Genomic DNA, 16967 nt, shown 5'->3' with positions numbered 1-16967 from the left:
AGCATTCTGCTAGTTTGATTTTTCTCTATTTATTCAAATCAACATTTATCTGGGGTGGACTTGTCCTTTAAAAAAAAAGAAATGGCCTACTCTTAAAACAAACTCACAAAAATGCTATCTTATGAAGACAGTAGTTTAAAATATGGAGATAGATATGGGATACATCCATCAGGGAGATGTATCACAGTGTTACAATTGAGAAGTCATATTCAATTATAGACACTGTATATTGGCTATTGCTTTTGATGGAAGAAGCCGTACGATTTAGAAAAATAAATAAAGTCTATAGGCTTAATTTATACAGGTTGTTGCCTCGTTGGTTGCTATTTCAGAAACTTTATGCGGCGCTCAGCTGGCCCAATTGCCAGCGCCTACGTCAAGTTGGTACGGTATTATCGCATGCAACCGGTATTGTCATTGTGCATGCAGTGGAGATGTGTGGCGCGAGCGAGTCAGCTAACTGAAGCAGACGAAGTTGGAGTAGAATTATGCAAAGGCAAACTGAATACACAGTTAGATTGAAGAAAGTTTTAAGCTGGTTTAATACACGGATACTATTGAAGTAACGCACTCGGTCCTGGCTAATTCTAATTGGAATTTCCTGCTGCAATTTCAACTTGCAAATCTAAACTTGAAAAGGCAATTACCACGCCCGGCACCGGTACTGTACGAACGGAATCGGACGCCGCTGTAGCTCGGCCGGGGCGCGTCTCGCTATACGGGGAGGCAGTGTAACGTTAGATATGTGGAGATGCTATGCAGGATGCGGAATAGAACTTAAATAAACCATGGAAATATTGCCGTAGTTGAGGTACATTAGGTATGAATTTATATCATTGATCTGAGCAGTTACCACGAACGACTATTCTGCTAAATGGATGACGGAAATAATGGCCGTTTTCTTCACAAATGTGTGTAAATTTAGTGACTGTGGCCTGACTTTCCCATCCCTTCGTCAGCTGATCGAACACATAGAGGATGCACATATTGGTGAGTTGATCGTGCGTTAAAACACACACAGAGGATTCTTTTGTTGGTATCCCAAACAAAAGCTAACGGGACAAGGCAGGCGAATGTTTAGGATTGAGGCATTGCCTTTTGGCATTCTACAAAACAAAGAACTCGGGTCAGGTACAAAATCCTTTGTTGAGTGTCTAGCCTCTGTGTGTATGTTGAGCTGTCAGAATCTACAAGCAACAATATGAAAAATAATAATGGAAAATATGACAATTTGATACCGGTATATCTCACTGGAGATTGAGAGTGATATTTGGAATTTCGAGATCAATGAAATGAATAGCTGGGGATTTTATAATTCTTGACACATAATTGACAGATCAGGTGTATTTTAGTCAGGGTTTTCATGTGAGGTAAGGTTGTTTGAAATTATTACTTTCAAACATTTTTTTCAATTAAATTAGATTTAATTCTATTTGTTTTTATCCAGAGCATGAAACTTTTTAAAGAAAATTTTGATAATCGACCTTTTCTGAATGAATATCAAAATAAGCCTATATAGGAACGTATTTATTGTGAAGTTGGGCAGATGATGATTTGCTCAGAGAAAATAGCATTATTTTAACCACCATCCATGAGGTAAAATAATTTAAAGAAAGTCTAGTTGGTATTATTATTTCATTCATTGACCTTGACCATGAGACCCAAATATATGCCTGGCCTGGCTGCAATGGCTTATTCATGAAAAAGCTGGCACCTGCATTCTAATTATGTATTTTACAATATTGATTTCATCTATTATCTATTTGTATGTCATAATTTGGAATATGATCAATTATTTTGTATGCATTTTGTATTTTAGTCATTATTGTGAATTGTATTTTGATCAGTAGGTGCAGAAAAAATATCCTAAAGGAAAGGTGTCCAGGGGGGGGGGGAGCAGAGTACAGGGGCAATGCCCCTCACCCCACCCCATAGCACTAAATTGAATTGTGACATGACTTACCCCAAGTTTATTCAAAGTACCCTTATTAATTGTCTGGTTTCTTTTTTTAGTGATCAATAATCTGTTCTTTTGGCCAGTAGTGTAGACCTGTATATTGTTATATTCGTTGAAAAGAAAATATAATTTTTTCTCATGTCAGTGATGGGATAATCTGGATGATGCATACAAATATGAAAAATACTGAAAATCAAGAAGTGTATAACATTCACTGAGGTGATGAGAACATGATTATCAGAATTCAAAATGAACTATGGGTTGTAGGGGTGCTTTTCAAAAATTGGCAATTCAGTAAGGGTAGATGTTGATTGGTTTGCCTCCTACTGTATTATACACAAGGATTGTAAATCTTTGTTAAGAGTGCTTTTCAGATGATTTACACTGGTTCATGAATATGGGATATCCTACACCAAATTTCTGAACTGCCTGAAGTGTATATGCTCACGTATGTGTTTTCGTCAATTTATACACTATAATGTATAGATATAGCATTTCTCAAATCTCATCTTGACATATACAGTAGTATACTTGAGGAATTTACGTAGTTACAGTGTATATAAGTAATGGTATATATTCAGCAAAGTTTGAGCATGAAAATATGCCTAATCTCATGTGTAGTAATTAAGGAAAATTATGTAAATTTTACAGTAAGATCTGATATTATCCCACCAGCCACCAACCACATTCAATTAATAGTTCTGGCTCCTCATCATCACACACTATTGTGTATCAATCACATTGGCTTGCCATTGTATTAATAATTTTCAATGTCTTTGTTTTTTCGCAAAATAACAGAATATGGTAAAATTTTGTTAGTTTTTGAGCTTTTCCCTTTAATTTCCAAGTAACTAAAATATTGAGCATGGAAAAAGATGTGCAATTGGAACTTTTTGAAAGCTGATATTGTCATTTATTATGTGGCATGGATTTCAGGTTAGAAGATGAATGTCAAAGGTCAATCAAGTTCAATGAACTTTTGACTATGGTGTGGTATCAATAAAAAAAAATTAAGATTTAGATATTTTACTTTCAAGATTCTGTAAGTATCATTTCATATTCCATGAGACTTGTTTATGATGGTTATTGGCAAATAAATCATTGATTTATTTTCAGGTCACTAAGTGAAGGTCAAAGGTCCTGTTAAGCCCAACACACTGGTATGATCCTGAAAAAAAATTAACCAAAGATCAAGATTTTTAATTTTCAAGATAATTCTGAAATTTGTTCTAATAAAATTTGGATATAAAGTTGATAAAGTATAACCATGTATAATTTGTTAAGTTACCATTTTCCTCAGAGGTGCTTCTACATCTGTCACAAAATCATGCACAAAATTGATTCTTTACAATCTTAATCTATTTCATGATTTAAACTGTATACCAGCACCTGATACATGTATATTCATACTTAATTGCACAATGTGCTACAAACAAATAATCTTGAAATAGGAATTCAACCCCCCCCCAAAAAAAAAAAAAAGGAAGAAGAAATCAATGATAGCCTCAAAGCAAAAAGAAAAAGAGTACCAGTTCTTCTTTAAATGTTAAATGATTTCAGACTGTTCCTTTGTTTAATTGTAAAAAACAGTAGGTAGAAATGAACAAATTGTAAAAGAAAGCAACCGAAGTCAAATACATTAGGACGCAACATATTGGGTGATCATGCAATTACATTTTAAAACAGTTTAATTGGAATATAATGTGATGAATGAAATCAAGTATTATTTTTGTTTGTGTTGAATTTTTAGACAATGATCCCAAGTTCCTTGAGAAGCAAGAGTTGCAGCAGCCATCATCTTTGCCTCTCAGCTATGTGATCAAGTGAGAAAAAGATCTGCATAAAAGTTGCAATCATGGTAACATTGCCATACAATGGTAATCAGTAGCGGACCGTGACCTGGAGGAGACAAAGCATTGGAGGGGCACTGTATTGTTTGTGAACAATGCTGTGCCCCCCAATGCTTTGTCTCCTCCTGGTCACGGTCCGCCACTGATGGTAATGATGCTCAACAGCCAACCAAATCAAGGATTTTAGAGAAGTTATCATTGTATGGCAAATATACCATAATAGTAACTTAATTTATGCTATTAGTGTAGGGCCCTTAATCAAAGTATAGCTATATGTTTATTATTTGACAAAATACACCCAATAAGAAAAAAAAATGATGATACACTGATCTTTTTAAAATATGGATAGGTAGGCCTATAGTGGACCGTGGAAGAATGTATTTCTTCTTACTTTTACATGTATGATATAGTTTGAGATATTCTGTACATTCTGAATTCCCATGGATGCCTTACCAAGGTAGTTATTGCCATCATTTTTCATTTGACAAATATCATTTTGAAAAAAAACTCCGCTATAGTTAGGTAGAAGAAGGTTTTCTTGGATAAAAAACCCTGGCCTGGACCTTCACATCAGTGAAAAAATGCATTTATATTTTTATAAATATTTAGTATTTTTTCATTTATTGAATGTACATGTAATTTAAGAATATAATCATTTTGGTTTCAGCTTTAGGTATAAATGAAAACTATTGCTCCCGTCCACATGCCAATACTAATTATATGCTAGATGGTTGTTCATCTTTGCATTAGAGAGATAATGGTATCTCTCCCAAGTGATAATGTGTCCCATCATCACAAAATAATTTTTTAGTTTTTATCGTTGCATACATGCACATCCTTTGACTTGAATATTTTTACCTAACTATCGCAATGATAAAATTGTCGTTTTAAAATTAAAATTAGTGAGAGAGAAAGTACAAGCCTTGTACTACAAGGTACATGTACAGTTTCCCAACATTTTCATTTTTTATCACCAATTTTACCTTTCCATATTCTTATTGTTTTTACAAATCTTATTTGCAATGAAAGGTTTGTGACTGATGCAGCAAAACATCAACATGAGAAGAAGAAGGCACGTGTTCACAGTTCATCAACATCAAGTCCAAGGACTATTGCACAGACTCTTGTAGGTAAGTCTGGGTTTTTTAATTTGCTGATTTTACATTCAAGAACACTTAAAATATGTTGAAAGCTAAATGCAACTTGAATGTAGTGAATGGCTTAGATGTATTTTGATTGTCTTTTCAGGAGAGCGTTTCATGAAAGGAATTGCTGGATGTTTTATCTGATCTGACAAAGTTTGTTTTATCCGACACTTTCATAGTAACTGTGCTTCTCAGCCAATCAAAATCAAGGAAAGTTATCAGATCCAACAAATTGTCAGACAAAAAAGTTGATGAAAATCTCCCTAGAAGAAACAATTAACCTGAGGTGTTAATATTTAGGTACATGTATTTTGAAAGAAATGTTGCTGTCTGTTTTTGTTGAACATATTCTTGATCTGTCGTTTTATTTCAAGTTTTCTCAACAGATGTCATTAAATCAATTTAGTTTGGTAAAGACACTTAATAATATACGGGACAATTTAACAATGAAATCAAACTAACATTACGTCTTATATAATTTTCAAGTTTTTATGAAATTCTTTCTTTATTATACCATAAGCAGCAGTCAACAGCGGCGAGTGGGACTTTGATGATGACAACGACAAGAGCGATTCAGACAGCGATAACTCCTGGACGACACAAGATGAGTTTAGTTATGAGCTTATCCTTCGCACCATGGCCACCCAGGTGGGGGACGATAAACCCTTTCTCTGTCCTGTACCAGGATGTAAGAAGAGATATAAGAACGTCAATGGGATGAAGTATCATGCAAAGAATGGACATCGGAATGAAAAAAAGGTATGTTGAATGGTCTGTATCTACTTGGTTAACTAAACATTTGAGTTTTGTCCAACTATTACTGGTTCTAATACTCACTTGGTCTAACATATTGATTCCAATGCCCAGGTGTGTAATTTCCACTTTCTCTACATTATTTTACAATTTATCAAAATTGGTTAATAAACAGTTCATCTCGTCATATGGATTATGTGGTGTTAGACCAATGGTTATAGCGCAGCCGGAAATCAGATAAAATGATTGATGGGCTAAATGACAATTGTCCAAATGGTTAGTCGACAAAGTGGTTGTAGACAAACTGTAAGATTAGACCATGTGGGGTGAGAGTGGACCAAATGGAAAGTGGGTTTAGACCAAGGGGCAATTTTTTGTTTCAAGTAGATGAATTCCATAGATCTTGGAGCATACATTTGAATCATGGTGTTGCATAAATTTATCTTGCAATCAGAACATGTCATTTTAGGAAGAAGCTGTATTCTCTCTGTGTCTCAATAACATTTATTGCCAATATCTGTTTCAATTAAGTGTAAAAATGTTTCATAAAGCTGTTTATAATGTCATGCATATTGCATAACTTTACAAAAAGTGGGAACATGTCAAGCCAAACATAATTCTTCATCATTTTAGTTGCATTCAAATAAGTTGAAATGTGCTGTTCAGATTAATATTTTTAATGTAAAATTTTGTTTTTTTTTGCCAAAATATTAAAATCAATGGGAAAGTCACCATTGAGGAACAATACTTCATATTCCTATCATTATATCTAAAATCAAGTGTAACTTTATGGTCAATTTTAAAACAGCTTCCTGGCTGTTTAGATATAGTATTATATAGTACACATGTATTATACTTGACTGCTGTTTTTTATGGTACTCTTTGAATAAGGATCTCCAAAAATTGAGAGAAATATATATTTATTGAAGATTGGAGATATGTATGACACAGAGAATATATTTAATGCAAAGTTTTAGCCTTGTCAAGAAGTTTCAGGCAATATAGGGACATTTATTTACACATTGTTAACTATGGTAAATTGGTAAGACCAAGTAAAGGAAGCCACTGTGAAGTTGCCATTGGATACATAGTAATCAAAGAATTTTGTTTTTGTTCTGAACTCAGGTGAAGAAGAATTTCAAGTGTCAGTGTGGTAAGAGCTACAAGACTGCCCAGGGCCTTAGGCAGCACAGACAGACACACACCAACTCACTAGACTTGCCTCTCAGTTCTCTTGCCAGTAACAAACAAATTAAAACATCGAAAGTAAGCAGCGCCCTCAGTAGTTTGGCTTCGTCAACGGTACCAGCATCCATCATCCAGCAGGCCACTCCTCTCCTTGCCAGTCCCCTTGGGATGTCCCTTGCCAACGGAAGCATCGTCTTGGAATCCATCACCCCAATCTCATCGGGCAGCATCATCATGGAACCTGGGGTGTCCACGGCATCTGCAGCTCTTGGTAGTATGGCCCAGGCCCAGCAGACAGGCCTTATAGTGACTTTACCCTCTGGAGTGGAACCCACAAGCATAAACCTCGCCAAGGCCTCGCTGGCCGCTGCCAACAAGGTCAAATTCAAACAGATCCACATCCAGGGGGATGCTAAAGACTGAATCGTGCAATATGAAATTCTTGAGGACCTTGACGGATAGGAGAGCATTTATGAACTGGGAATGCAATTGGATGCCTTGCAATGCTGACAGAGGGTAGCTATATGTACATTTTCATTTTGTGCAACATTCATTTCACCATTATTTGGACGGGATAGACTTTTCACTGAAATTCTTGAAGGAGATTGAGGTCATCAAGGAGGAACATTTATAGCTTTTATTGCTGCTTACTGTATACAGTATAATCAATCACAATCAATCTTCAGTATAGTCTCAAGGGAATGTTTTCCATATTATGTGGCTATTTTTTTGCAGGGACATTCTCCACTTATCATCTCCATTAATACATCTCAAATCAAATTTCTGTACCTCATCTTGCCACCATTTTCGTTTCAACATTCTGTTTTTGCAACAACTCCTTCAGCAACTTTGTGATATTGTTTATGAGAAATACAACTTCAGAAATGATCTATATGAAACACCTAATGGGTAACAATAAATTGAGAGTTTATGAAATCATACCTCACTGATGGATGTATCAGAAACAGAAACACTGATTATCAGAAGATGCACATGTTTTGTTTTTTAATATGCAGTGTACATATATAAACTATATTTATTCATGATATTTATTTTGTCTAATGATTTGGTTTTGGATGATCTATGGGCAGTTAGCATGGCTGATAGTAATATTAACTTGGTAAAAATGGTAGTATAAATTTTCAAGTCGAGGGTATTTTTTTTCTTCAGACTACTAGAAATTGCATATGAGACGTTGGTATATGCAATATTTAGAGTTTTTTTTTGGAGGTCTATCCTAAGAGCTTAAAATAATCTACTTACATGTAGAAAATGAAATTAAAGATGTATCTAGAACTGAGCGATATTTAATAGCATGTTTAACAGGTGGCGATTTTCTCCATTAACCATCAAATACAGGTTCATAGACATCTCATTTAAATTTGTGTACATGTGGTCCTGAATCAATATGTGTTGATAGAGTATGGTGCCATCAAACTTGCATTTCTAACTACAGTGAAATATAACCATTAAAAAATGTTACACCGAGCTGATATTCCAAAACAAATTATGTTATAGTGCAATTTAGTTCAGTAATCAGATATATTGGACAAAATTCATATGGTTAAGTAACAAATTGAAGTCATTATTTGTTTACATTCACTTGTACAAATATTGCCAAGGCACATTTAATTGCTATTGTCTGCAAATTTCAACATATATTGATACCTGCATTTAAAATATAAGTCATTTTCTTCCCATAGTTTTAATGTGTACCTTTGAATTCGCAATTACATCCAAATATTTGTTAATTATTGCTTTACTTAATTTGTCTTTTTATTAAAGGCCAAGTCCATCCCAGAAAAATCTTGATTTGAATAAATAAAAAAAAATCAAACCAGCATAACACTGAAAATTTCATCAAAATCCGATGAAAAATAAGAAAGTTATGACACTTTTAAGTCTCGCTTATTTTTCACAAAACAGTGATATGCACAACTCAGTGACATGCAAATGAGACAGACGATGATGTGCCTCACTCACTATTAATATTATTTGAATGATAAAATATTTCATTTTTTGCAGAATTGACAATAAGGACCAACTTGAGAATGCTAATTCCTCATGTTGAGGGAGGAATTAATCGTTGTTTCACTTGACAATGAGGAGAAAATTAGAATATTTCATGTAATAGAATACAAAAGAAATAGTGAGTGGATGACGTCATGCAGTCTCCTCATTTGCATACCGATCAGGATGTGCATGTAACTGTTTTGTGAAATTAAGCGAAACTTTAAAATGTAATAACTTTGTTATTTTACATCCGATTTTGGTGAAATTTTCAGTGTTATACTTATTGTATTTTTCTCTTTTTATGAAAGTCAACTTTTTGTTGGGATGTACTTGTCCTTCAAAGGAAAGCTTTTGAAAAAAACTTTATTTTCACACAACTTTAACTTTTGTCTTACCATGATATTCATACTTAATTCTAAAAAGACTGGGAGGGGTGGATCCACTCCAACATTTTTCATAATCTGTAATGCATAAAGCTGGTGCCTCATCCTTTCATGACTTTTTTCTTTCAAGTCTCGAACAATTTTTGAGATCATATTTGCGATGTCCTGAAATTCCACATTTCATAAGTTTATGTCAGACTAAAAATTGCTCAAAAACATGAATTCATGTACAAATCCAATGAAAATTGTGGGATTTTCAGCCAAATTCCTAAATCTATCATTTCTAATTTTACTGATTAAACTTAATTGATTTTGTCTTGTTTATGATCTGAATAAAGTTGCTGACAATTTTCGTGGAAAAAAAAAACAGAAAGTAAAAAAAACAAAGAAATACATGAATTTAAAAACAATGAATACATAAGAAAACAGTTGTTATACCGAATTTTCAAAAAGCACATTTGATCATAATCAGAGTCTGTGAATAGAACATTTGAATAGCAGTATGGGGCCTCATTTACTTAATTTGACAAAATCTTTGATTTTATGCATAAATTAGCATAATTAAGTAGTTTATAATTAAGTATCAGTTAATTTCAGGAAGTCGATTATCCAGTCTTGGAGAGGACATCCTACGTGATATGTGTGCCAAAATTTTGTTGTTACATGCTCAATAGCTATTAAGAGATCTTGGCGGGGGGGGGGGGGGGGGGGGAATCTGAGCAGTCTCTGATGCAGTCAGTCTTAATGAGAAACACAAAGGCTGTAGTGCTAGCTCAAGGTGAATTAACATCCTTCTGTCTGCCAAAGAAGCAAAACATCTCCATGCGTTCTTGATCCATCTCATAAGCACCCTGAAAGAAGAAGCAGGTTAACATGTTGCACTCATCCAGCATTTTCTATCATGGAATGAGAGCTTGCTCTGTAAACACTGGGCTATGTAAAGTGATAGCGATCCATATGTACACAGGTCAAGTCAAACCCAAATGCTTCTAATTTATATTCCTTGCAAGATTCCTTTAGTGCAGGCCTCAGTATGTGCCTTTCTTTCAAGTTCATGTACTGGATGTCAGCTCTATGTTAAGAGACTAGGAACACTGTGTGCATGTAAGGCTCATCAGTTACACCATAGGCACATAACCTCCTATACATATTATGGGTTTTTTTTAATTTTTAATTAGGGATTCCTCTGTTTTGTCTTTGAACTCTTGAGGAGATTAGACAGCAATTTACAGCAGCCATTGGTTTAGTGAAATTGCATAAGAAAAGGTTTTACCATCAAAAGTAATAACTTTTCATGAAAAAGAATTATCTTCTTAGACCGCAATTGTTGTTCAGCAGATACCCAACATAGCAACAAAGAAATTTTGCAATGCACTTTGTGAATACTGTTTCTAAAACTGTACAGGCTTCCCGTTTCAGCAACAAATTAACAATAACACATTATGAATTTACTATGAATAGTTTTAGTTAGAAATGGAACTAACACTACTTTGGTAAACTTGCTTGTACAAATGAACAATGTGAAGTAGATGTCATGTTTGATAAGATGAAAAAGCTAATGATACTACATGATAAGTTAGTTAGCATGGTCTGACAATGAGAATAAATTCTTGTAATATAGAGGCTACTATCACTGCCATGTATATTATTGCCTCGATGCTCATAATTATATCATATTGCAAATCTTGGATTACACCATAAAGACATGTCAGCTTATATCATAGATAACAACCTCAGAACTGGTATTTATATGATTGTATTGTTCATAGAATGTCACCAAGTAACCATACGACAACAGGCTCACTAGTGAAAGAGCAAGATATGAATGTAGATATTTTGTAAATATTAATATAGTTATATATTTTTAGTATGAAGAAAAATTTGATATGCATTTTCGTAGATGTACAATGTATGAAAATGTTGTGCACTGGTCAAGTATCATATGCTTTACTTTGTCATTTTGTCTTACATGTATTTTTATTTATCTTCAAGTATGCGTGTCATTCATTACAAATTTGTATTTTATTTCGACTCAGGATGTTTGTGAATTGAATTGTAACAGTTCAAACATGGAGAACGTGGCTTATTTGTGGAAGTAATCTTTGATGTTCCATGGAATATCATTGGTAATATATACAGATACTGGACAGCGACACTGATGTTGGGCACTAAGTTTCTGTTTCAAGTACTGTTTTTTGTTGATATGTGTACAGTTCATACCAGCAGAAATTTACTTTTTTATAGTTTGGTCTGTCATGACCTGTGTGTATGTACTAAAGATAAGAAACCAGGGGACATATGGCTTGAAGTCCTCTTGCATGGACTTGGAAGTAAAGATTTTTGTTGTCCTGGGATATCATGTTGACAGTTGACAAAGCCATTGCTCTACCACTCAACAATTACTGTGTGTCAAACTATTAATGTAAAGGAACTTAAACGTAAACTAATTTCTTACACTCACTTCATGTACTTATTATTTTACTTTTATTTATTTATTTATTTATTTGTAATTATCTATTAATTTTTTGTTAATTATTTATTCATTTATCAATTTATGTCATTTATTTATTTTTTCATATTTTATTGATTTACATACTTTGTCGGTTCACAATGTTTATTCATTGATTTATTCAAGTGATTAATTTGTCAATTTATTTATTCATATTTTTCTGTTTATAATTGTTATTAGTTTAAGACCTTGTCAAACTTTTTTATTATTTTTTTTTCTATTTACCTTAAGACCTCTTAAGCTGTAGAAGACTAATGAGGGAGAAGTGCAATTAACTCAAAACAGTCTTAATTATGCTTATCTTGTTGGGTTGACTGTGCATGTATTTATGAAAATATATATAGTAGGACATTAAGCTTATTATTGCAACGATCCAAACAAGTATTGTCATTAAAAAGTAGGGTTTTTTTTTTTTGGGGGGGGGTAATTAGGTAGCCATATTGAATTACAAAGGTAAAGGTGAAGCTGCCGTTTCACTATTTATCTCTTCACTTTACATACACACTGTTGTTTGTGTTTCATGTTCTTGCAGCATGTACATTGACTTTACGTAATACCATATATTTATTATGTGAATGTTTCATTACTATGAAAAAAAAATCACAGCAGTTATTGGTCATGTACTTTTTGACTGGGTTCTTTGCACAGGAAGCCTGTACTTTAAGATCGTAGTCTTTATGGGCAGGTTGAGATATTTTAAAAAGAAATACCTCTATCTAGAAGTAAATATTAAGGTATATGAACGAGACAGGCGCTCGTCACATTTTCTGAAATTTTCCTTAGTTTAAGCATTGATTTTAAAGCTTTTTCTTTGGGTTCCAGCAAATACTAAAATACTCTCAATATCTAAGTTATAGGTTACACCCAAAAGAAGTACAAAGTGGTGCAGTTTGAATAAATTCTGACTTACATTGTTGGAAAGGAAATATTCAAATGAAAAGAGAGAAGCTTGAAATTCATGTATTTTTTGTTCATCTTTATGTTTACAAAACTTCAGCAGCCCTTTATTATTGGCTTGATAGTTGTGTTCAACTTAACATTCTGTGCAATTTATACTGTATATTGATATTGTACATATATGTCATATCCACTGAAATGATTTATTTGCATTGTTTTCATTCTTTTGATAATGGAGGTCATTGAATAATTATTTCATCAATTATGAAATGGCTTCATGGAGGCCGGACATGTTCGTTTTTGTGGAGATGTGTAAGAAAAGTTTTCCAAATCAGACACTACTTCAAAAAGGCAATCTTTACAGGCAGGCGGTCTGTAGGCTATGTACAGTTTCCTTTTTTTTCATCACTTTTTTCACTAATCATGGCTCTTTCTATAGTCCAGGATAGGCCCCATAGAAACTTGACCAAACCTTGTTTTTTTATATATACAATATTTTTTTATGGTTTCTTGTCAATTCGAGGGTGCTGATTACGAATCTGGATGATGCCACTCGTGTAACCTTGAGCATTTCCCGCAAATTGGCAAAATCCAATATGGCCGCCAAAATATGCAAATTACCCATGAAAATCATAAAATTGTCCGCACATTGGCTATGAAATGCATGAAATCGTGTGGCAGGAGTGAAATACTCTCTCAAAAAATGATTTTTGACAAAATATTTATTTTCCTGATATTCAAAATGGCCGCCATAGGCCATCTATTATGTACAATATGAATAGGAAAAACTAATTTTCACAAAAATGAGCACTAAACTGCAAAAAATCGCGATGTATGAACGAAGTAATATATGCAAATCATCATTACTAACGAGATTTATCATTTATTATGTCATATATGGGAACATTGCTGTATTTTGATATCTAAAATAGCCCACTGGCCCAAACAGTATTATGTACAATGGCAATGGCCGGGGCCAAAAAAATGACAATTAAGAGTGAGCACTAAAATGCATATTATTAAGATAAAGAGTGGAATACTGACTAAAAACATAATTGTTAATAATTATGCCATTTATGTGATAAATGCTGCATTTTGAAATTCAAAATGGCCGCCATAGGCTCTATATTTATCATGTACAATGCGAATGGAGAAACTAATTTTCACACGAGTAAGAAACATAAAATGCATGTAATTGTGATCTACGAGTAAAATATTGTCTGACAACATGTTTTATAGCAAGACATATAATTTCTTTTGTCATGCATGAGATAAATGCTGTATTATGAAATTCAAAATGGCCCCTATAGGCACTAACAGTATTATCTACAATGTGAATGGGGACATATAATTTTGTAAGAACTTGGATTTGCTTGACTATGACATCCATATAATCCTGTTGTATGAGTAAAATGTTATTTGAAAACATATTTTTTTAAATAAATTATAGCATTTCTTCTGCCATATAGGTGATAAAACCTGTATTTTGACATTCAAAATAACCTCTACAAGCCCTAATTATATTATGTAACATGCGAATAGGGAAACTAATTTTCACAAGAGTGAGAATCATAAAATGCATATAAATGTGATGTACGAGTAAAAATATTGTCTTAAACATGGTTTCTAACTAAATACATCACATATTGGTCGTGGAGGTAATAAATGCTGTACTTTGAAATCCAAAATGGCTGCCATAGGTCCTAAATGAAAGTATTGTGTACATTGTAACATGGGACATAGACTTTTGACAGAATTTGGCTTTGCTTGACTCTAAATATTGCATATAATTGTGAATTGTGATCTAAGGGTGAAATATTGTCTAAAACCATGGTTTCTAACGAGATATATCATAATGTTGTGTAATTAAGGTGATAAATGCTGCATTTTTAAATTGAAAATGGCCACCATAGGCCCTTATCGTACACTCTAAAAATTCGAATGTTAAATCAACAATTGAAAGGTTGGAGGAGTGACAACCTTTTCAAAATGTTACATCCAACCTTGTATAAAGCTTAATCAAACATTTTAAGTGTTGGGTAGAACCATTTAAAGTGGTAAATGCAACATTTAGAAAATGCTGTCACTCCTCCAACCTTTAAAATGTTTAGTTATCATTTCTTTTTTTAGAGTGTATAATATGCAATTTGAATGGAGACAAATAATGTTCACAAAAAGGGCATATGGCAGCCATTTTGAATGTTGAAATACAGTATTTATCACCTAAATTACATAAGATATGATACATTTTGTTATAAATCATGTTTTCAGACAATATTTCACTCATACATCACCATTTGGCCAAGCAAAGCCAAAATCTGTTGAAATTATTTGTTCCCATTGACATTGTGCATAATACCGTAAGGGCCTGTACCGGCCATTTTGACTTTCCAATAACAGTATTTATCACCTAACTGGCAGAATAAATTATATATCTTAATAGAAATTATGCTTTCAGACAATATTTTACTCATAGATCACTATTACGTGCATTTATGGTGCTCACTCCTGTGAATATTGGTTTCCCACTTTGCATTGTACATAATACAGTTAATATCTATGGCGGCCATTTTGAAAGTCAAAATACAGTATTTAACACAAACTTGAAACCTGAATGATATATTTTGTTAGAAAATACGTTTTTAGACAGTATCCCATTAATTTATCACATATACATGCATTTTAGAGCTCACTCTTGTGATTTCTTTGCTCCTCTTTCTCATTGTGCATAATACTTTTAGGGCCTGGCAGCCATTTTGAATATCAAAATACAACATTCATCACATACATGGCATATTAATAATATATTTCGTAAACAATTATGTTTTAAGTCAGTATTCCACTCATTTAATCTTAATAATATGCATTTTAGTGATCACTCTTGTGAATTGTTTGGCCCCCATTGCCATTATACGCAATACTGTTTGGGCCAGTGGCGGCTATTTTAGATATCAAAATACATCAATGTTCCCATATATGACATAATAAATGATCTCGTTAGTAATGATGATTTGCATATATTACTTCGTTCGTACATCGCGATTTTTTGCAGTTTAGTGCTCATTTTTGTGAAAATTAGTTTTCCCTATTCATATTGTACATAATAGAGTATACAGGGGCCTATGGCGGCCATTTTGAATATCAGGAAAATAAATATTTTGTCAAAAATAATTTTTTGACAGAGTATTTCACTCCTGCCACACAATTTCATGAATTTCATAGCCAATGTGCGGACAATTTTATGATTTTCATGGGTAATTTGCATATTTTGGCGGCCATATTGGATTTTGCTAATTTGTGGAAAATGCTCAAGGTTACACGAGTGGCATCATTCAGATTCGTAATCAGCACCCTCGAATTGACAAGAAACCATCAAAAAATATTGTATATATAAAAAAACAAGGTTATGCCTCTTCTATCCTGGACTACTAAGGAAAAACAAAAGATCTTCATAAACAGGGATGTCTTTCCACATTGTATACAAGAAGTTCCAAGGTATAAGTTTTAAATTACTCTTTGATAAAGATCATATCCCCAAGGCCATTCTTGCTTTTTTTTAGATAATTGTTTGAATTACATGATCAATATGAAAACTCTTTGCTCAACACATTGACTGTTATTCATTTTATTTGTGAGCAATACCAAATCATTTTTTTTGTGGGGGGAGGGGGTTGCTATGTTAAAGTTTTTATCATTTACTGAGTTTGAAAGGGAAAATATTAATGCATGCCATTTAGGTAAATCTTAAAAGTGAAGTAGACAAGCTCCCCCCCCCCCTCTCTCTCTCTCATTCATAGAGTTTGAAAATTTGTGGCATGCACCTGCAGTTCATTTTTCATCTGCTCAAAGCACTTTGATGATCCCTCTTCTTTTAAGCATATTTATTTTCATAAAAATGATAAAACAATGCCTGTTAATATGAATGAAGTTTCTTTGTATACATGTTGATGTACAAGGCATAATCATAGGGAGAAACAAGATGGATTTATTTGTATATGTATTTGTACATGTATTTACTTGAGTAAATTAAAGAGGATAAATTTACCCTGAAATTATTTATTGTTCTTCATTATCAATGCGTGTTCTGCTTACTTGTCTATTCATGTCTAGTTGGCGCTCTGTAAAATGTATGATCTTGCAGACAACAAAATTAAAGTGAAGATTTTTGGATGCTACGTCTCACATTGGGCATGTGGGTATAATATAACCTCATTAAATTATCATTACAAAAATCTTTGAACAGAGGTAAGATTTAAATATTTTTATCAATAA

At 33.3% G+C, this 16967-nt stretch overlaps 1 protein-coding gene across 2 annotated transcripts; it reads left to right on the top strand.

Moving 5' to 3' along the window:
- The first annotated feature begins 413 nt into the window (after positions 1-413).
- Positions 414-16747, top strand: LOC129257603 (juxtaposed with another zinc finger protein 1-like). 2 transcript variants are annotated; one of them, XM_054895973.2, is made up of 5 exons: positions 414-990; positions 3708-3780; positions 4837-4937; positions 5476-5711; positions 6831-16747. In XM_054895973.2, exons 1-5 carry the CDS (start codon positions 879-881, stop codon positions 7314-7316), a joined length of 1008 nt encoding a protein of 335 aa, XP_054751948.1. In that variant the 5' UTR covers positions 414-878; the 3' UTR covers positions 7317-16747. The 2 variants fall into 2 exon arrangements, with proteins under 2 accessions (XP_054751948.1, XP_054751947.1); XM_054895972.2 differs by having other exon boundaries at positions 5473-5711.
- Positions 16748-16967: the final 220 nt, after the last annotated feature.

The sequence above is a fragment of the Lytechinus pictus genome, chromosome 3 (genome assembly GCF_037042905.1).
Source record: "Lytechinus pictus isolate F3 Inbred chromosome 3, Lp3.0, whole genome shotgun sequence".
In the NCBI taxonomy this organism is placed as follows: domain Eukaryota; kingdom Metazoa; phylum Echinodermata; class Echinoidea; order Temnopleuroida; family Toxopneustidae; genus Lytechinus; species Lytechinus pictus.
Note: the sequence above shows the minus strand (reverse complement) of the source record. Positions and strands in the feature narration are given on the sequence as shown.

Coding starts and splice junctions, on each gene's coding strand:
- LOC129257603 (XM_054895972.2), top strand. CDS start 879: ATGACGGAAATAATGGCCGTTTTCTTCACAAATGTGTGTAAATTTAGT. Junction 3,781..4,836: donor CCTCTCAGCTATGTGATCAA/GTGAGAAAAAGA, acceptor TTGCAATGAAAG/GTTTGTGACTGATGCAGCAA. Junction 4,938..5,472: donor TATTGCACAGACTCTTGTAG/GTAAGTCTGGGT, acceptor TTATACCATAAG/CAGCAGTCAACAGCGGCGAG.